The 20,920-nt window shown below is 42.5% G+C and overlaps 1 protein-coding gene across 1 annotated transcript in view; it reads left to right on the top strand.

Moving 5' to 3' along the window:
- The first annotated feature begins 1,393 nt into the window (after positions 1–1,393).
- Positions 1,394–20,920, top strand: part of dph6 (diphthamine biosynthesis 6) — an 85,278-nt gene continuing 65,751 nt past the window's right edge. The window contains exons 1-3 of the mRNA XM_084182599.1: positions 1,394–1,565; positions 1,916–2,007; positions 2,228–2,412. Coding sequence (XP_084038725.1) covers positions 1,534–1,565; positions 1,916–2,007; positions 2,228–2,412 — 309 coding nt within the window. The 5' untranslated portion in view covers positions 1,394–1,533. The remainder of the gene's footprint in view (positions 1,566–1,915; positions 2,008–2,227; positions 2,413–20,920) is intronic.

The raw sequence follows: 20,920 nt of genomic DNA, 5'->3' as shown, positions 1-20,920 counted from the left end.
TGCTCCAAAAACAAAAACAGAACAGGAGAAAGGAACATAACAAAAAGCAGTGGGTTGAGAAGTTGTCCTCTTCAATTTTGTACATTCAGACAAAATCAGTTGCATTTGGCCTGCTTAGGGGCAGAAGGTGAGGGAAACACACCACAGCAGTGCAATTATTCTACTCTGGCACAACAACATATAGCAAAAATATAGCATCAAAAGGTTTGCTTAAACCACAGCCTTCCCCCAGAGAAGAAAGCACAACCTGTGTGAATACCATAGCATGGATGTTTGGTTTGGGCTGTCTGTCTCTATGGCTACACATATATGGGGCGAGTGGGTGAGGGGTTTTATTTTCTGGACTCGTCTTGGGCTATACCCCTTTCAACCTATTTGTGTAATATTTAAAATAGGCTAATAACTAATAACATAATTAAGCAATAAGGCATGACAACCCAGATATTATTGTGAATAACACGACAGGCCTGTACTAAACAATTAACTAACTCAATATTAAGCATTTAAGTGTACATTGATGGTTGTTCATTAAAACAGTTATTTTGAACTTGTGTCAATTTACCAGGGGGGCAATGTATGCCAAACAAAATCCATTGATTTCAAAATTTAAACAAATCCTCTGTAGCTCAGCTGGTAGAGCACGGTGCTTGTAACGCCAAGGTAGTGGGTTCGATCCCCGGGACCACCCATACACAAAAAAATGTATGCACGCATGACTGTAAGTTGCTTTGGATAAAAGCGTCTGCTAAATGGCATATTATTATTATTATACAACTCTATGCACAAGGACTACGTTTAACAATTTACACAGAACATTTTACAACAGTGCAGATGCAAAGTTTGGTAACAGAATTATGGCACCAACAGGACAAACTGTCATACAAGCTTTGCATCTGCACTGTTCTTCAAGTAAATGTGTTTTTGTCTAAATGTCTGTGTAAATTGTTAAAAGTAGTCCTTGTGCATATAGTTGTATGGTTTGTTAAACCTTGAAATCAATGTAAATTGACTGGCATACATTTTAAAGTGAACAATCTGAATATCAGCGTAATTCCGTTATCATGGAATTGCCCAGTGGGGATAACTGAAGGGATCATGACTTTGGTTGACTTTCTCATCACAACAAATGCACCATCAGCATCTTCACATTTGATTGCTCACCAAACATTCCTACAGAAACAGCTCAACTGCAAATCTAGTAATTATATTGTAGTATAACATGTTAGCAGCTCATGTGTAGACCTTCAGGACTGGAGGAACTCGCACCCACGGACATATATATATATATATTTTCAGAACATTACCGATCAAAGCGCTCGTTTATTTTCAATCAGGCACCTCACAAGACAGCTTCATTCATAAAGGTCCTTTCATCGAGGAAGTACCGGTACTTGCTTCCCATTAGTTTTTGTGTACATGCTGAACTGCTGCTGTACTGGTTGCTATGCTGTACACAAATTCAGAATAAACGAAACATAGATAACATTATCAGATTATGCATTTAGTAACTGTTTATGTCTACAGAAATATTTCATGAAGAAAATGAAAGTAGTCGCGTTGATAAGGTAATTCCATTCATTGCTGTCACAGCTTTCCTGTTCTGTCCCCGTGTTCTAGCTAGCTATCTGAGAAGGATGGGTTGCTTGCTTGGGTTTTGTGTGCGGGTTTACTTTGCTAGTTAGATTAATATGATGTGTGGATGAAATATGCATGCATCGTTATTCGTTACAGAAATAAAGGTTCATAACATTTTGAATACATGCTAGTAAGAGGAACTTGCATTTCAGATTAGAACTCTTCAGGAAATCACCCTAACATTCATATGTTTCAGATCATAGTTACAGTGATACGGCTATTTACATAGTTGCATCTTCATGTAGTGAATGCATTAATCTCTCTGACTGTATTGTTGCAGTGGAGGCAAAGACAGCTGCTATAACATGATGCAATGTGTTGCTGCTGGGCACCAGATAGTAGCTCTGGCCAACCTGCGTCCTGCTAACACAGGTGAGATGTCTACCTGTTTTTCCTCCTGTATGTGTTGGTACTTATAGCAAAATTCACACATTGGTCAATGTTTCCCCTAGCTCTCTTCCTCGGCGTGGTGACCATGAAGAAGTCTTTAATGCTCCATCAATTTAAATCAACAATAAGGGATGTGCCTTGCCTAAGTGGAACAGTAAAACTGTAAATGAATGAACTTCTGTCATCCGTCCCCATGTGTTAGATGAGTTGGACAGCTACATGTATCAGACGGTGGGGCACCAGGCCATAGACCTGTATGCTGAGGCTATGGATCTGCCCCTGTACAGACGCACCATCCAGGGCTCCAGCCTCGACACTGGGAGGGACTACAGCCAGACAGAGGGAGACGAGGTGGAAGACCTCTACCACCTACTGAAGATGGTCCAGGTATACCTCAATATGGAGGAGCGAGTGGGACATGGGGGCAGATAAGAGGAGTTGCATTGCTAGTGTTTTAGCAAGATGAGGCAACAGCAAATTAGTTGGCTGAAGAAGACTACACTTGTAGCCTATAAGACCAACCTATTTACTCTGCAATCTGTTCTTAGAAGTAGCCTAGTCTGTTGATATCAAGGACCCCCTTTATACAATGCCATACAGTCTCATCAGACATGCTCGTGACTACACTTCAAGGTTTAGAGAGAGCTATGCTAAGCTACATGACATGTGTCACAGTCTGTGAGATGTGTTACAGTAGATTCAGAGCCACCTATCAGCCTATCATCACTCTGTGGTATAGGGAGGTTATCTGACAGTGGTGTGGGATGGTATAGGGAGGTTATCGGATGGTAGTGGTGTGGTGTGGCATAGGGAGGTTATCTAACGGTAATGGTGTGGTGTGGCATAGGGAGGTTATCGGATGGTAGTGGTGTGGTCTGGGGCTGTTTTTCATGGTTCGGGTTAGGCCCTTTAGTTCCAGTGAAGGGAAATCTTAACGCTACAGCATACAATGACATTTTAGACTATTCTGTGCTTCCAACTTTGTGGCCAAATTTTGGGGAAGGCCCTTTCCTGTTTCAGCATGACCATGCCCACGTGCACAAAGCGAGGTCCACACAGAAATGGTTTGTCGAGATCGGTGTGGAAGAACTTGACTGGCCTGCACAGAGCCCTGACCTTTGGGATAAATTAGAACGCCGACTGCGAGCCAGGCCTAATCGCCCAACGTCAGCAAAATGAATAGGAAATGTAGTCATTGACAAGGTTAGAAATAATGATTGTGTCCTTCAAACTTTGCTTTCGTCAAAGAATCCTCCATTTGCAGCAATTACAGCCTTGCAGACCTTTGGCATTCTAGATGTCAATTTGTTGAGGTAATCTGAAGAGATTTCACCCCATGCTTCCTGAAGCACCTCCCACAAGTTGGATTGGCTTGATGGGCACTTCTTACGTACCATACGGTCAAGCTGCTCCCACAACAGCTCAATAGGGTTGAGATCCGGTGACTGTGCTGGCCACTCTATTATAGACAGAATACCAGCTGACTGCTTCTTCCCTAAATAGTTATTGCATAGTTTGGAGCTGTGCTTTGGGTCATTGTCCTGTTGTAGGAGGAAATTGGCTCCAATCAAGCGCCGTCCACAGGGAATGGCATGGCGTTGCAAAATGGAGTGAAAGCCTTCCTTCTTCAAGATCCCTTTTACCCTGTACAAATCTCCCACTTTACCACCACCAAAGCACCCCCAGACCATCACATTGCCTCCACCATGCTTGACAGATGGCATCAAGCACTCCTCCAGCATCTTTTCCTTTGGTCTGTGTCTCACAAATGTTCTTATTTGTGATCCGAACACCTCAAACTTCAATGTGTCTGTCCATAACACTTTTTTTCCAATCTTCCTCTGTCCAGTGTTCTTTTTCCCATCTTAATCTTTTATTTGTATTGGCCAGTCCGAGATATGGCTTTTTCTTTGCAAGTCTGCCTAGAAGGTCAGCATCCCGGAGTCGCTTCTTCACTGTTGACGTTGAGACTGGTGTTTTGCGGGTACTATTTAATGAAGCTGCCAGTTGAGGACCTGTGAGGCGTCTGTTTCTCAAACTAGACACTCTAATGTATTTGTCCTCTTGCTCAGTTGTGCACCGGGGCCACCCACTCCTCTTTCGATTCTGGTTAGAGACTGTTTGCGCTGTTCTGTGAAGGGAGTAGTACACAGCGTTGTACGAGATCTTCAGTTTCTTCTTCTCGTATGGAATAGCCTTCATTTCTCAGAACAAGAATAGACTGATGAGTTTCAGAAGAAAGTTATTTGTTTTTGGCCATTTTGAGCCTGTAATCGAACCCACAATTGCTGATGCTCCAGATACTCAACTAGTCTCAAGAAGGCCAGTTTTATTGCTTCTTTAATCAGCACAACAGTTTTCAGCTGTGCTAACATAATTACAAAAGTGTTTTCTAATCCAATTAACCTTTTAAAATGATAAACTTGGATTAGCAAACACAACGTGACATTGGAACACAGGACTGATGGTTGCTGATAATGGGCCTCTGTACGCCTATGTAGATATTCCATAAAAAATCTGCCGTTTCCAGCTACAATAGCCATTTACAATATTAACAATGTCTACACTGTATCTCTGATCAATTTTATGTTATTTTAATGGCCAAAAAAATTGATTTTCTTTCGAAAACAAGGACATTTCTAAGTGACCCCAAACTTTTGAACGGTAGAGCTGCCGCTTTCAAGGAGCGGGACTCTAACCCGGACGCTTATAAAAATCCCGCTATGCCCTCCGACGAACCATCAAACAGGCAAAGACTAAGATTGAATCGTACTACACCGGCTCTGACGCTTTTCGGATGTGGCAGGGCTTGAAAACTATTACAGACTACAAAGGGGAACACAGCCGCAAGCTGCCCAGTGACACAAGACTTCCAGATGAGCTAAACCACTTCTATGCTCGCTTCGAGGCAAGCAACACTAAAGCATGCATGAGAGCACCAGCTGTTCCGGATGACTATGTGATCACGCTCTCCGTAGCCAATGTGAGTAAGACTTTTAAGCAGGTCAACATTCACAAGGCCGCAGGGCCAGACGGATTACCAGGATGTGTACTCCGAGCATGTGCTGACCAACTGGCAAGTGTCTTCACTGACATTTTCAACATGTCCCTGACTGAGTATGTAATACCAACATGTTTCAAGCAGACCACCATAGTCCCCGTGCCCAAGGACACTAAGATAACCTGCATAAATGACTACCGACCCGTAGCACTGACGTCTGTAGCCATGAAGTGCTTTGAAAGGCTGGTCATGGCTCACATCAATACCATTATCCCAGAAACCCTAGACCCACTCCAATTTGCATACCGCCCCAACAGATCCACAGATGATGCAATCTCTATTGCACTCCACACTGCCCTTTCCCACCTGGACAAGAGGAACATATACGTGACAATGCTATTAATTGACTACAGCTCAGCATTCAACACCATAGTGCCCTCAAAGCTCATCACTAAGCTAAGGATCCTGGGACTAAACACCTCCCTTTGTAACTGGATCCTGGACTTCCTGACGGGCCGCCCCCAGGTAGTAAGGGTAGGTAACAAAACATCTGCCACACTGATCCTCAACACGGGTGCCCCTCATGGGTGCGTGCTCAGTCCCCTCCTGTGCTTCCTGTTCACCCATGACTGCATGGCCAGACACGACTCCAACACCATCATTAATTTGCCGACGACACAACAGTGGTAGGCCTGATTACCGACAATGATGAGACAGCCTATAGGGAGGAGGTCAGAGACCTGGCCGTGTGGTGCCAGGATAACAACCTCTCCCTCAACGTGACCAAGACAAAGGAGATGATTGTGGACTACAGGAAAAAAAAGAGGACTAAGCACGCCCCCATTCTCATCGACGGGGCTGTAGTGGAGGTCCAAAAAACTTCTCAACAGCTTCTACCCCCAAGCCATAAGACTCCTGAACAGCTAATCATGGCTACCCGGACTATTTGCACTGCCCCCCTCACCCCCACCCCATCTTTTTACGCTGCTGCTACTCTGTTAATTATTTATGCATAGTCACTTTAACTCTACCCACATGTACATATTACTTCAACTACCTCAACTAGCCGGTGCCCCCGCACATTGACTCTGCACCGGTACCCCCCTGTATATATAGCCTCCCTACTGTTATTTTATTTGACTTCTGCTCTTTTTTTCTCAATACTTTTTTGTTGTTTTATTTTACTTTTTTTATAAAAAAATTAATGCACTGTTGGTTAAGGGCTGTAAGTAAGCATTTCACTGTAATGTCTGCACCTGTTGTATTTGGCGCTTGTGGCCAATACAATTTGATTTTATTTGTGATTGCTAGGTTTAGCTCATTTCCCCTTTCCAGGGCAGGGCTGACGTGACCCCGTCCCTTGTTAGGGCCACAAGCCAGGCCAGCAGGGCCCAGCAGACAGCCAGTTCTCACTGTGTTTACCTCTCTCACAGTTAACAGTGGAGGGCACAGACCTGTAACTAAGAGGCCAACCAATATATTGGTTCACTGATATGATCGGCCGATATTGGCCTTTTACAGATGTATCGGTCGATAATTCCACTGATAACCGATATTCAATAAATAGGATGAAAAAAATGAATTTCATGCTGATCTGAACACTTGCTGTCATTCTCTTTGTGTCATTATTGTCACAATGTATGAAATCAACAGTTATTGTTTAATTGCTCTTTTGGATGGCAATTTATTCGAATTCAGTGTGGAAAAATAACACTTTTTCATTTCCCCGCAGTAAAACAGTATATTGGCAGATACAGTGCCTTGAAAAAGTATTCAGACCCCTTGGATTTCTTCACATTGTATTGTGTTACGAAGTGGGATTAAAATGGATTTAATTGAAAAATACAACAACAAAAAACTTTAATATCAAAGTGGAAGATTTTGATGAATACAAAAATTCATAAATTAGTTTAGGAGTAAAATCTGGTTTAGCAAATCACATAATGTACTCACTCTGTATGAAATAATGGTGGTTGACATGATTTTTGAATGACTAACCCTTCCTCTGTCCCCCATACATACAACATCTGTAGGTACCTCAGTCAAGTATTGAATTTCAAGCAACGATTCAACTACAAAGACCAGGGAGCTTTTCAAAAGCCTCATAAAGAAGGGCAGTGATTGGTAGATGGGAACAATAACAAATCCGACGTTTAAATATCTCTTTAAGCATGGTCAAGTTAATAATTATGCTGTGGATTATAAATTAAATCACCCGAACACATCAAAGATACAGTTGTCCTTCTGAACTGAGCTGCAGGACATGAATGAAACTGCTCAGGGATGTTACCATAAGGCAATTGGTGATTTTCAAAACAGCTACGGAGTCTGTGATGGTAGAAAACTGAGGATGGATCAACAACATTGTAGTGACTCCACAATAATGACCTACATGACAGAGTGAAAAGAAGAATACAAATATACAGAACTTGCAAGGCACTGTATATCGGTATCGTTAAGTTTTGTCCCAGGTCTCAAGTAAAGAGCTTTACTCACTCTCCATGCAATTTTTCTTTTAAATATGTTTTCTAATTGGGGTGGTTTCTTATTGCACCCTATTATGAGAATTACATTGAGATCAGATATGTTTGTGTAGTTAGTGAATTTCCTGTCTCCAGCCTGTATTTTTGAAGTATCTCACTTGTACTTATTTTTTGTCAGTTATGGGTTCTGTAAAAATACAATTGCTTCCTCTTGAATATCCAGTTTATTCAAAGGCGTGTTTTATATTCACCTCAGGTTTAGTGCTGAGTTTGATTGTGTTGGAGCGAAGAGGAGAAAAAAATAAAAATAAAAATAACTTTTCAGATAATTAGCTGTTAAATCACCCTCACAGGAAAAGAGCAGTTTTAGCATAAAAAATGTGTTCTGTTTGGGAAGTGTGATATTTTGAAAGATTCATCCTAGCAGTTTGAATTAATTAGATGTTATTAAAATATATTTGGCAAATGACACATGAACATAGATGAAAGCATTTTTTTTAGAAGCTGTGATGAATCGGAGTAAATCTGTTTTTCTTCCTCCCTGCTCTCTTTAAATTCTTGAAGTTCCACCTCTCTGCTCATAACATGAGCCAACAGTGCCACCTATGGACCAATCCCAGGCATTGCCTAACCAAACCTAACTCACAACACCCTTCGGTTTCTCACATGGGATCATTTTCAGTGGAACCATTGGGGGAAAAAATGCCCAATTATGATAACCCCCCCCCCCCAATCCCAATAGTGGTGATAATCGCAGAGTGACAATGTGCCCCTCTTGCACCCCCCCCCCCCCCCCCCCCCGTGCGTGGCTGTGTATGGTCCGCTCTCTGTGAAGTGTGTAACCCGATAGACACGCGAGCCATAACATACCCCAGCCCATCCTGCCATGGCGCTGATCTTTGAACCTGGCCTTTGAGGAGGAGAAATAACTGTCTTGTCAGAGGCAGAGGGGATCTTTCACTCCGTCCTCAGCGTGTGTGTGTGTTATGAATGTAAAGCGGTCTGATGCCAACAGATCTGATGGCTCCACTTCCCCTGCCCTGCCTAGCATATGTCTCATAAATCAGACCACAGATTGAATGTCAGCATGTCACTCTCTATCTTATATCTCACCATGAGGGGTTCAATGTTTTAAGAGGAAATCGTTTTGATGGGAAAATGTCTGTTCAGTTTAGAACTAAACATTTAAAATCCATAACTTGTATAATGCATGCATGATGCTTCTATACATTTTTCAGTGATATTCTCGTCCAGTAAATGGATGGAACGTACAGCATTCATAACATAAAATTAGGTGAAGTTATGATTCTTCTCTATTCATTTCTGTGCCCAGAGCTGTTGCCCTGGCCTCACCTTCACCTGTCCTCCTGTCCTGTACATCAATACTGTACATGCTGCGGAGGGTGGTTGGCTTGGCCATGCTGCCGTGATTAAGATCAGCAGTGTCAGCCACCCTTGGCTGAAACGGCTGCTCCACTCCCACCCCCTCCCAGCATGCCTGGGGAAAGGTTCATATTAGTCATCTCAAATCCTTCAAGTTCTTCATCCCTTCTTTTCTGCTCTGACACACTGGCTCTTTATGCCTGGTGACACTGTGCGAGAGGACAGGAGAGGAGGAGGGAGGGAGAGTGTCCCTTGAAGGATAGGTCAGAGGCCCTAGGTTACATAATAACACGTTTCTATCGTCATCCTCCACACATGGTGCTATAAGCATTAGCTTCTAGCTCTAATATCCTGGCTTGTTCAAACTTCCCATACTCTTTTCCCTCAATCCCCTTGCAACTCAACTAGATACCTTTTTTGCAATAAAATAAGTCAATGTTTTTTATTATATAAATAAAAAAGTTGTTACTCTATCTCTGTATTTTATGTTAGTTCTCTTGAAGGCACATTTAAGCATACTTGGTATCTCTCCACTAGTATGTTGAGGAAACAAAAACTTGAAGAACTTGGATAGAAATAGAAAGATGTCAACTGCAGTTCAATGACCCTGCAACCTCTCAACTAATCAGTGGCAACAATAGGTTCCAGCTCATTAGGCTGATGGGGAACAATAGATTATATTAATACCTAGGCTTTTAATTATGAACCGTCTAATTAGCAGCAACATTTCTGTCACATTCCTGCCCTGGCTCTGTGGAGGATGGAAATGTTACATTCAGATCTTATTTCCTGCCATGTAATTAATTAGACTTTTCAGGAACACAATGCTTTCAAACATCGTTATTACTGAGTGATAGCCTATCCCAGGGCGGTGTAGGCTACTACACCCTGAACTTTCTTTTTTTCTTCCCTTTTTATCAAGCCAAATTCTCGAGATGTCACGGAAAAATACTGGAGAGCACCAGGCTGCAGTCCCCTTTGGCCTTTGTAGATGTTCAAACATTCCCTTCCGTTGGTGCGTGTTAAAACACCACATTTTTTGCGAGATAATCCCTGTGTTAAACACACAGACACACTCTCCCCATCCCCAGCGTCACCCTCCACCCCCCACTCCATTATCGACAGCAGCAGACTGGGCTGGGGCCCTCCGAGATTGGAGAGGGGGAGTCGACCGTCCGTCCACCAGTCCAAACATTATTTTTCTATTTTTTTCTCTTCTTCTTCTTCTCTTCATTTCTGGATTCTATTGTGTTGTCGTCATAGCCTTTTCAGAAGCCTTTAGAAGCCTGGCGTGGCGTTGCTGCAGGTGCCGTAGTGGAGAGGTCCTGCTGTGAGGGGTAGGAGAGAAGGAGGAGAGGAAAGAAGAATAGAACAGGCAGAGGAGTCTGGTGTTGAACCTGGAGCCCTGTGTTATCGATCAGGGGGCCGAGGTGTTAGGAGTCAGTCGTTACAAAGCACAGCGGTGTGTTGTGAGGTTAGAAAATCAAACACGCCTACTCTTATTACCAGCACAGCACAGTGCCGTGTTAGGCACATGGGGGCTCAAAGAAAATGGATTTCTTTAAAAAGCTGCTTAATGCATAAATCACAACCGGTGAGGTCACAGAGAGGCTTTATGAGATAGTATCAATAAGAAGACTAATGTGAGGCTCTTGTACCTGTTATGTGGGGCAAAGATGCATTTTTTCCCCTTCTCACAGGTATAATTAGCAGTGTGGTAGTAGCATTAACAGTGGATAATGCTCTTCAAAAGTTAATATCAATTAGTTTCATGCGTTTTCAGGACAAGTGTAGGCTGGCTGTGTGTAATCTAGCTTGTCTCATGTTCTTCTAATGAGGCTAGTAGCATTGCCTAGATTCCTGTTAAACTACAGTGCGGCCAGGCACTCACTGCCTGGGTCTCCTTCTAGCTGTGATAGCCCATTGTTATCTTTTCCTTTGGTCTGAGACTGACTGCTGACTGGAACAGAGACAGTCAGTGGGGTGAGATTGTGGGTTGTTTTGCACACGAGGAAGGATAGCATTACCGTTGAGATAATGGCCGTCTGTATTGTTCTCGCCCCTGTGTGGAAGTGGCGGGACAGGATCTATTAGACTCAGGCACATTTCCCTCAGACCCAACCGACATAGCTAACGGAACAGTCAGTCCCACACAAACATTAGATAAAGAGCCTAGCCTAAAGCCTTTGTAATTTGTTTGTATTTTTCTGCTTAATGTACTTTGCTCAATCTTGTTTAGTGATGATGGAAACAGATAGCCTTATCTTGGCTTGCCAAGGGCAGGAGCTGCTATGGCTGGTTGGGTAAACATTGTTCCAAATGGAGGATTTTTCTCCCCTGGCCACAGAGATGGATTGTAGACATAGCTCTGAGTTATTTGCATCAGATTGCTCAGGACTAGGCTAATATTTTATTTTGGGCGGTCTGTTTAAGAGTGGATGTTGCACTTACTTTCATGGATAGTGTGTGTGGACTATGTGAGTCACTCGCACATGGTTTCTGAGTTGTTTGATTGGTTAAACCACAAGGGAGTCTGAGAGTTGATCATTTTCTGTAGCTTTTTTTACTACCCTTTTCCCAGTTTTCCACTGAGATCCACTGATAAAAGAAGAGTTCATCACCCATGTGAAAAGGAATGTGCCATGAGCATAAATCAGACCCTCATTGCTTCATTATCAGTTCTCAGCCGTTTCAACAACTTGAAGAGAGATCTGGGTAAATAATGAAAAGTAATTGGAACAGAGACCGTCCGTCTAAAAACAACAGCCGTTTCACACAAATACATAAACACTCAGAGGCTCCTTGGCCCAGAGCGCTCGGAGAGCACCCTGTTGTGAAGAAGTCATTCACCTTTTCTTTGCTAGCTGCCTGTCGTCGGTCAGGCCCAAAAGTGTCTGTCTGCCTTTCCCTCCTCCCTCCCTCTCGTCTGACTGACCGGATGGCTAAGGGATAGCTCTTAGTCAGTGAAATCCCACCAACCATCTCACCGAAAATTAAGCAGACTTTGACTTTTATGTTTTGTTTTGCGAAGCATTCCCTGAGAGAAGTATTTGTGGCAGCCCCCGTGCCCCCTGCAGCTAAAGCCATAACCAGCCGAAGAAAAACACTGTCTGGAGTCTGGAGTGTGTAAAACCTGCATCACAGCCATATTTTCTCCCTCTCTCTCTGAAGAGGGAGGGGGCCGGGAGACCACCAAGATGTCTGAGGCTCAGAACGAGAAGGGAGGACGAGTGGTCCCGAGATGTTTGGTTGTATCCTGACTGAGTTTTTCCCCAATTGACAACCTCAGCAGGAAAGCATTTGCATCTTGGAGAGGAGCAGGACGGAGAGGAGCACGTGAAGGCTTGTTGTGGCGTGACACCGGTTGCCATGGTGTGTGATGATTCCTTATGAACCCTCCTGCAATCTCACTGGCTGGAAGCTACCCAGACAACCGTCTCCCTGTCTTGGTGTCTCAGACAGTCCCACCTCACCTCAGCCAACTGAGAATGTTTCAGTGACAGAGGAAGGATTAAGGTTTGTTTTATGCCCTACGGAAAAGGAGAGTCACATCAGGCGTTTGTCCTGATTCTTTCTGGAGGGATGCAGATGGAGATGCAGGCCGTCTGGAACTGTTTGCAACATATCCTGTGTTTTGACCTGAAAATTCTCCATATTGATCTCTTATTTCTGAATTGCCAGGATTCTTTAAAAAAAGGGTTGATAAACCCTTCTACCTTTTCCCACTGCTTGCTTCCCAGCGTTTAGTTAGTTTTCCATGCATGTTGATATGGAAACCCTTCTTGGCCCTGCTTGCTGCTGAATCCAAGGCTTTGTGCTTGGTTTGGCTCAGGCCCTCTGCCTGCCTGCCTGCCTGGCTGTCTGACGTCTGGGCCTCTGTTTACGTAACCATATATATTTAAGAGGAAACTCGTGAAACGTTAATCTCTCTACTTTTTAACCCTGATGAAGTTCTACGTTTTCCAGCTGTGCGGTGTGGCATATTTATGCACCGGCCCTATCGGTGAACACAGCTCTGTCACTGTTAATGAATCACAGCACTGCGAGTGTGTGTGTGTTTGTGTGTGTGTGTGTGTGTGTGTGTGTGTGTGTGTGTGTGTGTGTGCACTGCAGGCTGGAAGACTCGAGCTGTAACAAGCTGAAATGGCCCTAAAAAAAAGCTCTCCCCTGTCTACAAACACCTCAGTGGGAATGTGTTGAAAGTGAAGTGTTGCGTCTTCTTTTCCTCCAGAATCCAGCCCAGAACAGTCTGGTTGTGTCAGCCGTCATCGTTCTGAGGCTGATAGGCGTCACTCATCGTGGTGACAGTGATGAGACAATGGACAATGTCATATCCCTCTGTTCAGACCACACCTGGCATTAGAGGCCTCTCTGAGGACTATAGTTCCTCTTATGAAACTCACTGTCTCACTCCGTCCCGTATCATCATCATCCCTGGGACTCGTCTGGACTGTATACAAGGCCGGCTATATTAACATTTTTTTTCATCCATTATTTTGTTTACTGTTGAGGAGTGACGCATGATGAGTCATGGAGGGAACACAACCGTTAACACAAAGGATAGGCCTGTCTGTCAACAGCTGCTTCTAACAGCCAGCTTCTCCAATTTACCAAAGGGAACATCTCAGAGTCTGGAACCACTAAAAAGGTTTTAGTTTGAGTATGTTTTACAAAGACATTCACAAAGACAGCATTCCCTATGGACAGCTTTTTAGTTGTTATTGTTTTCTTTGCCCACATTTGGGATGATGAACCTCACCACCACGCATATTGTGGTTGTTAGTATTTGTGACACTTTTCTTGTTGGTATACCATAATATACACCCAAATCAGGGTCAAGATTTTAGTCTTCCATGCACATATTGTTTCAAGTTTTAATGTCACATGCACAAGTACAGTGAAATGCATTTCTTGCAAGCTCTAACCGCAACAATGCAGAAATCAATAACAATGTAATACTAAAAATAACAAGGGAGAACAAAAACACACGAGATATAAAAATAAGAATTAAGAACACGATAAAATAAGTAAGCATACTATATACAGGGTCAGTTCCAGTACCATATTTACAATGTGCAGGGATACTGGATCAGATGACCTGGCCTCCACAATCCCCCGACCTCAACCAAATTGAGATGGTTTGTGATGAGTCGGACTGCAGAGTGAAGGAAAAGCAGCCAACAAGTGCTCAGCATACAGTTGAAGTCGGAAGTTTACATACACCTTAGCCAAATACATTTAAACTCAGTTTTTCACAATTCCTGACACTTAATCCTAGTAAAAATTCCCTGTCTTAGATCAGTTAGGATCACCACTTTATTTTAAGAATGTGAAATGTCAGAATAATAGTAGAGAGAATGATTTATTTCAGCTTTTATTTCTTTCATCACATTCCCAGTGGGTCAGAAGTTTACGTACACTCAATTAGTATTTGGTAGCATTGCCTTTAAATTGTTTAACTTGGGTCAAACGTTTCAGGTAGCCTTCCACAAGCTTCGCACAATAAGTTGGTTGAGTTTTGGCCCATTCCTCCTGACAGAGCTGGTGTAACTGAGTCAGGTTTGTAGGCCTCCTTGCTCGCACACGCTTTTTCAGTTCTACCCACAAATGTTCTATAGGATTGAGGTCAGGGCTTTGTGATGGCCACTCCAATACCTTGACTTTGTTGTCCTTAAGCCATTTTGCCACAACTTTGGAAGTATGCTTGGGGTCATTGTCCATTTGGAAGACCAATTTGCGACCAAGCTTTCACTTCCTGACTGATGTCTTGAGATGTTGCTTCAATATATCCACATAATTTTCCTTCCTCATGATGCCATCTATTTTGTGAAGTGCACCAGTCACTCCTGCAGCAAAGCACCCCCACAGCATGATGCTGCCACCCCCGTGCTTCACGGTTGGGATGGTGTTCTTCAGCTTGCAAGCAGCCCCCTTTTTCCTCCAAACATAACGATGGTCATTATGGCCAAACAGTTCTATTTTTGTTTCATCAGACCAGAGGACATTTCTCCAAAAAGTACGATATTTGTCCCCATGTGCAGTTGCAAACCGTAGTCTGGCTTTTGTATGGCGGTTTTGGAGCAGTGGCTTCTTCCTTGCTGAGCGGCCTTTCAGGTTATGTCGATATAGGACTTGTTTTACTGTGGATATACGTACTTTTGTACCTGTTTCCTCTAGCATCTTCACAAGGTCCTTTGCTGCTGTTCTGGGATTGGTTTGCACTTTTCGCACCAAAGTACGTTCATCTCTAGGAGACAGAACGCGTCTCCTTCCTGAGCGGTATGACGGCTGCGTGGTCCCATGGTGTTTATACTTGCATACTATTGTTTGTACAGATGAATGTAGTACCTTCAGGCATTTGGAAATTGCTCCCAAGGATGAAGCAGACTTGTGGAGGTCTACAAAATATTTTTTGGAGGTCTTGGCTGATTTCTTTGGATTTTCCCATGATGTCAAGCAAAGAGGCACTGAGTTTGAAGGTCGGCCTTGAAATACGTCCACAGGTACACCTCCAATTGACTCAAATGATGTCAATTAGCCTATCAGAAGCTTCTAAAGCCATGACATAATTTCCTGGAATTTTCCAAGCTGTTTAAAGGCACAGTCAACTTAGTGTATGTAAACTTCTGACCCACTGGAATTGTGAAACAGTGAATTATAAGTGAAATAATCTGTCTGTAAACAATTGTTGGAAAAATAACGTGTCATGCACAAAGTAGATGTCCTAACCGACTTGCCAAAACTATAGTTTGTTAACAAGAAATTTGTGGAGTGGTTGAAAAACGAGTTTTGATGTCTCCAACCTAAGTGTATGTAAACTTCTGACTTCAACTGTATGTGGGAACTCCTTCAAGACTGTTGGAAAAGCATTCCAGGTGAAGCTGGTTGAGAGAATACCAAGAGTGTGCAAAGCTGTCATCAAGGCAAATGGTGACTATTTGAAGATTCGTAAATATAAAATATATTTTGATTTGTTTAACACTTTTTTGGTTACTACATGATTCCATATGTGTTATTTCATAGTTTTGATGTCTTCACTATTATTCTACAATGTAGAAAATAGTAAAAATAAAGAAAAACCTTTGAATGAGTAGGTGTTCTAAAACCTTTGACCGGTAGTGTATGTATAGGGGTAAGGTGACTCGGCATCAGGATATATGATAAACAGAGTAGCAGCAGTGTATATGATGATTGTATGTGAGTGGGTGTGTAGAGTCAGTATAAATGTATGTGCATATTATGTGTGTGTGAGCAAATTATGGAGTGAGTGTTTGTAAGTGTGTTGGAGTATCAGTGTGTGTAGTGTGTAGGGCCCTGTGACTGCATAGAGACAGTGCAAAAATGTGAATTAAATACAAAATTGATTTACTCGTTTCTGGCCCTGTGCTGAACCATCTGACCTATCCTGTTACAGTCCACTGCTTTACACTTGAACCCAAACTGCTGTTGCTCCCCATCTCCTTCACAACCCAGAGAGCACTGTAGCTAGGTCACCTAGCTAGCCTAGCTGGGGTTGTGTTGTGTATGAAGGGAATGATAATGATGCTGATAACACAAATAAACAGCATAGCAATTTCCCCCATCCCACTGGAAGGCTCCTGTGACTGTCACATCCATGACCACAGAGGTGTCTGAACATACCCCTAACAAGGCCCCTGGAGTGTTGTCCCAAATTTTATTAAGCACAAATTGCTTGAACCCCACGCTTTACACCCAGACCTCCAGCACAGCACACATCGTCATAACAGAACAGGGGCCCCCTGTGTCACCCCTGTGTAGCGGAGCACGGGAGAACAATCCCATTTCATTAGAACAGGCCCAGAGCAGAGCTGATATAATGGCGCCTGAGCCATTAAAACCATGTCGTGTCCAGTCACTCACTAATGGAACGGGGTGGGGAGGGGGGGGGGTGTCGGTATGACAACAAGGACATGCCGGGGCGCGTGACGGTACCGTGTGCCCTTGAGCAAACTGTCATTCAAGGCACTTTAATTAATTTCTCAGGCCCTGTCTTCCTGCCTAGTCATGCTATGAGGCCGGGGCAGTAACACTAACATGCAGGAAGGCACGTAAACACCATGAGCCAGGAGGAAAGACTGACTGTGTAAATACCTGCTTCTATATGGTATTACAATAAGAGCTGTTTTTTGCTAATCGTTCAGTGCAAAGGCGAACTTGCTTTATTGAATACCAGATATCTAATGATTTTACGATAGTTACTATGGTTAATGGCTAATAGTCTGAATCGGAGGACACAGGCCCTTTGGATTAGGCCTAATTTAGAAACAAATCTCTGGAGTTTTGAGTATGTCATTAAGACTTTGTTTTGATCATCTACACAATCATTTAATGAGCGTTCTGATGTACTTAATGAATATGTGAAGTTTGAATATTTTATAGCTTCCTAATTGCCCTGTTTTCTATTAATTACTTTGGTCTATTAAATATTAATCCAGATGGAGTGATATGATTGATAACATAAAGTACCCTATTTAAAATCTAAGATGAAAATGGATGGTCTGTTTGATGTTCAGTAAAATACTGCCCTTACAGAATCCCCTTTCACTTTGAAAGTGGTAATGCTACGTAGTTTCAATCAAGTTCCAAACTTTGTTTGTGCATTTTTTGCTTGCATTTATATCATTGTATTTTTATCATTGATTCTTAGTAGTAGTAGTGGTTTTCCCAAGGGGAAATTAGTTTTGCAGCACTATTAAACTCAAGACACTACAGACAGATTTGGGATAAAAGTTGGTCTGTCAATATTGATGCAAAACTTGATGAATAAGAATTCAGGAAAAGGGTTGACTCATCAAGCATTTTATGTAAGTAGAAGAAGTAGATCAACATCGTGCTACATGATGGGCATGCCTCTGTCTTTTTAGATTATATCTCTGTATCTGCACTTCGGCTATAGGCCTACAGTTGAAGTCGGAAGTTTGCATACAGCCAAATACATTTAAACTCAGTTTTTTATAATTCCTGACATTTAATCCTAGTAAAAATACCCTGTCTTGGGTCAGTTAGGATCAGCACTTTATTTTAAGAATGTGAAATGTCAGAATAATAGTAGAGAGAATTATTTATTTCAGCTTTTATTTCTTTCATCACATTCCCAGTGGGTCAGAAGTTTACATACACTCAATTAGTATTTGGTAGCATTGCCTTTAAATTGTTTAACTTGGGTCAAACGTTTCGGGTAGCCTTCCACAAGCTTCCCACAATAAGTTGGGTGAATTTTGGCCCATTCCTCCTGACAAAGCTGGTGTAACTGAGTCAGGTTTGTAGGCCTCCTTGCTCGCACACGCTTTTTCAGTTCTGCCCACAAATGTTCTATAGGATTGAGGTCAGGGCTTTGTGATGGCCACTCCAATACCTTGACTTTGTTGTCCTTAAGCCATTTTGCCACAACTTTGGAAGTATGCTTGGGGTCATTGTCCATTTGGAAGACCAATTTGCGACCAAGCTTTCACTTCCTGACTGATGTCTTGAGATATTGCTTCAATATATCCACATAATTTTCCTTCCTCATGATGCTATCTATTTTGTGAAGTGCACCAGTCCCTCCTGCAGCAAAGCACCACCACAACATGATGCTGCCACCCCCGTGCTTCACGGTTGGGATGGTGTTCTTCAGCTTGCAAGCAGCCCCCTTTTTCCTCCAAACATAATGATGGTCATTATGGCCAAACAGTTCTATTTTTGTTTTATCAGACCAGAGGACATTTCTCCAAAAAGTACGATCTTTGTCCCCATGTGCAGTTGATGTCAATTAGCCTATCAGAAGCTTCTAAAGCCATGACATCATTTTCTGGAATTTTCCAAGCTGTTTAAAGGCACAGTCAACTTAGTGTATGTAAACTTCTGACCCACTGGAATTGTGATACAGTGAATTATAAGTGAAATAATCTGTCTGTAAACAATTTGGAAAAATGACTTGTGTCATGCACAAAGTAGATGTCCTAACCAACTTGCCAAAACTATAGTTTGTTAACAAGAAATTTGAGGAGTGGTTGAAAAAACTAGTTTTAATGACTCCAACCTAAGTGTATGTAAACTTCCGACTTCAACTGTATGCCAATGATACAATTGAATTACATTTGGATGGTCCAATGTATGTATATATAATTACAATGTATATCACACATGCTACCTTGAAATAGAGTTTAATGACCGTATTATTTTTTGGGTGAAGCATGTCTGGGAGCCTTAATCTTCTGAGCCCTTAATAATTCAGCCCAGTCCATCCATTTTCATGAGGGACGTTTGGGGGGAGGTTTCCTTTAATGAATTTGACAATTAGTAACAGAAGTTAATGACTGTATGGGGCTAAGTACCCTGATGGACATGGCTGTGGGCCTGAATGTGCCCGTGCTCCAAGCCATATATCCTAATTTAATGTCTTGAGTTTCCTGACGACTACAGCTAGACTAGACAGGCTTTTGTTTAGTCTGCCCCTGATGGGGGTCCTTGGGGTCCTTCAGCACACCAACAGTCATGGAGGAGGAACAGAGAGCATTGTGGGAACAGTCTGAGGTAACAATGACATGGTGTCATTGTAGCTAGATATTCTGAATAAGCAGCATACCCATAGTCCAATAAATCATCTTAACTGAATGTGTATTAATTGTATTGGCTATACGTTTTGACAGTCACAATAGATTTATTGCGTTATAATTCTTATAGTAGGATATCTTTCTGGGAAAATATGTGCTGTGATTTATAGTACCGTTATCGTATATTCTACCCACAGTCCCAATGGTAATACAATCAAAACATCCTTCAGCCAGATGTCACTCAAAGTTTTTAGCGAACATATAGTTCATGATCCATCTCACTCTTTTTCAGGTATTATCCAACTATAAAACATTTAGTTAAATATTTTAAGCAGCATGACATCAAAGTTTGTGTTTTTATAGTGTCATGAATACATGGAACACTTCTGCAATATCCATCTCTGTAGATGTATTCACACCCGCCTCACAATTATTCCCTCTGCCTGCTTTGCTTTCCCACAGCGGATGAGAAAGCATGTCTAGAATTTGTGAAATCCAAGTCGTTCAGTTTGTCGAGAGCAACGCTAGCCCCTTCTCATTCCTGGCAGTCTCGACGATAGCTATAACGGCGACAAAAACAAAACGTCATCCAAAAATAACTCTCTCCAGAGTTTTAAGTAAAGTTAATACGTTCTTGTTTGCAAACGGTCTAGAATTAGAGCTAGAGTCTACATTTCAAAAAGGGGGTGTGAGAGTTTGCTCTTCTCAATGTCTAGAGTGGATTGCTAAAGTGGCTATTATTGCCTTTTTGTAATAATTATATCTGTGGCGAAGCTAAGAGCCATGTAGTTAAAAGAAAGCCCACTTCATTGTTACTTGATGATTCAGGCCTTGGAGTGCCCACTCTTAACATTATGTCTGCTTCTGGCTCCCTGAAGGACAGAGGGGAAAGGAGAGGCATTATACTCTGTTGTTTAATCAGGCCCTGCCAAGTTTACAGTTCAATGACCCAATCACATTGTCAACAGTTAGTTAGACACCTCTCAGAGACTGGCCTGTCCTCTACACACTTTTTATTTTTCTCTTTCTCCCTCTTTCTCTTTCTCTCGTTTCATCTTTCTCTTTCCCTCTCTCTTCGTCTTTCACTCTCTCTCAAGCTTCGTTTGGCTCTTCAGGAACTGACATGTTTTTGAGGGAAAAGGTTATATCATTAGAAAATAGTTAACAGCCCTGCGGCCTATGTAGAGTAATACAACAAGCCCTCTTGGCTCTGTGCAGTGCTGAAATGTTATCAGTCTGGAGTAATTATTGTCACAGGACTCTGAATTTCCAGAGATTGAGTTGTATTGTACATTACATTTTAGACTGACTATAGTGACTTGCTGTACTGTATGTGTTTGGGCCCATTTCACAGTGCTATGACATTCAGTAGGCAGTAAAGAATCCATCACACCATGGCTGTCCCTGTACTACCCTAGCCTGTCCCTGTACTACCCTACCCTAGCCTGTCCCTGTACTACCCTAGCCTGTCC

This window comes from Coregonus lavaretus (genome assembly GCF_964263955.1).
Source record: "Coregonus lavaretus genome assembly, chromosome: 18".
Lineage (NCBI taxonomy): Eukaryota > Metazoa > Chordata > Actinopteri > Salmoniformes > Salmonidae > Coregonus > Coregonus lavaretus.
The sequence above is the reverse complement of the archived record's forward strand: the minus strand, read 5'-3'. Positions and strand labels throughout refer to the sequence as shown.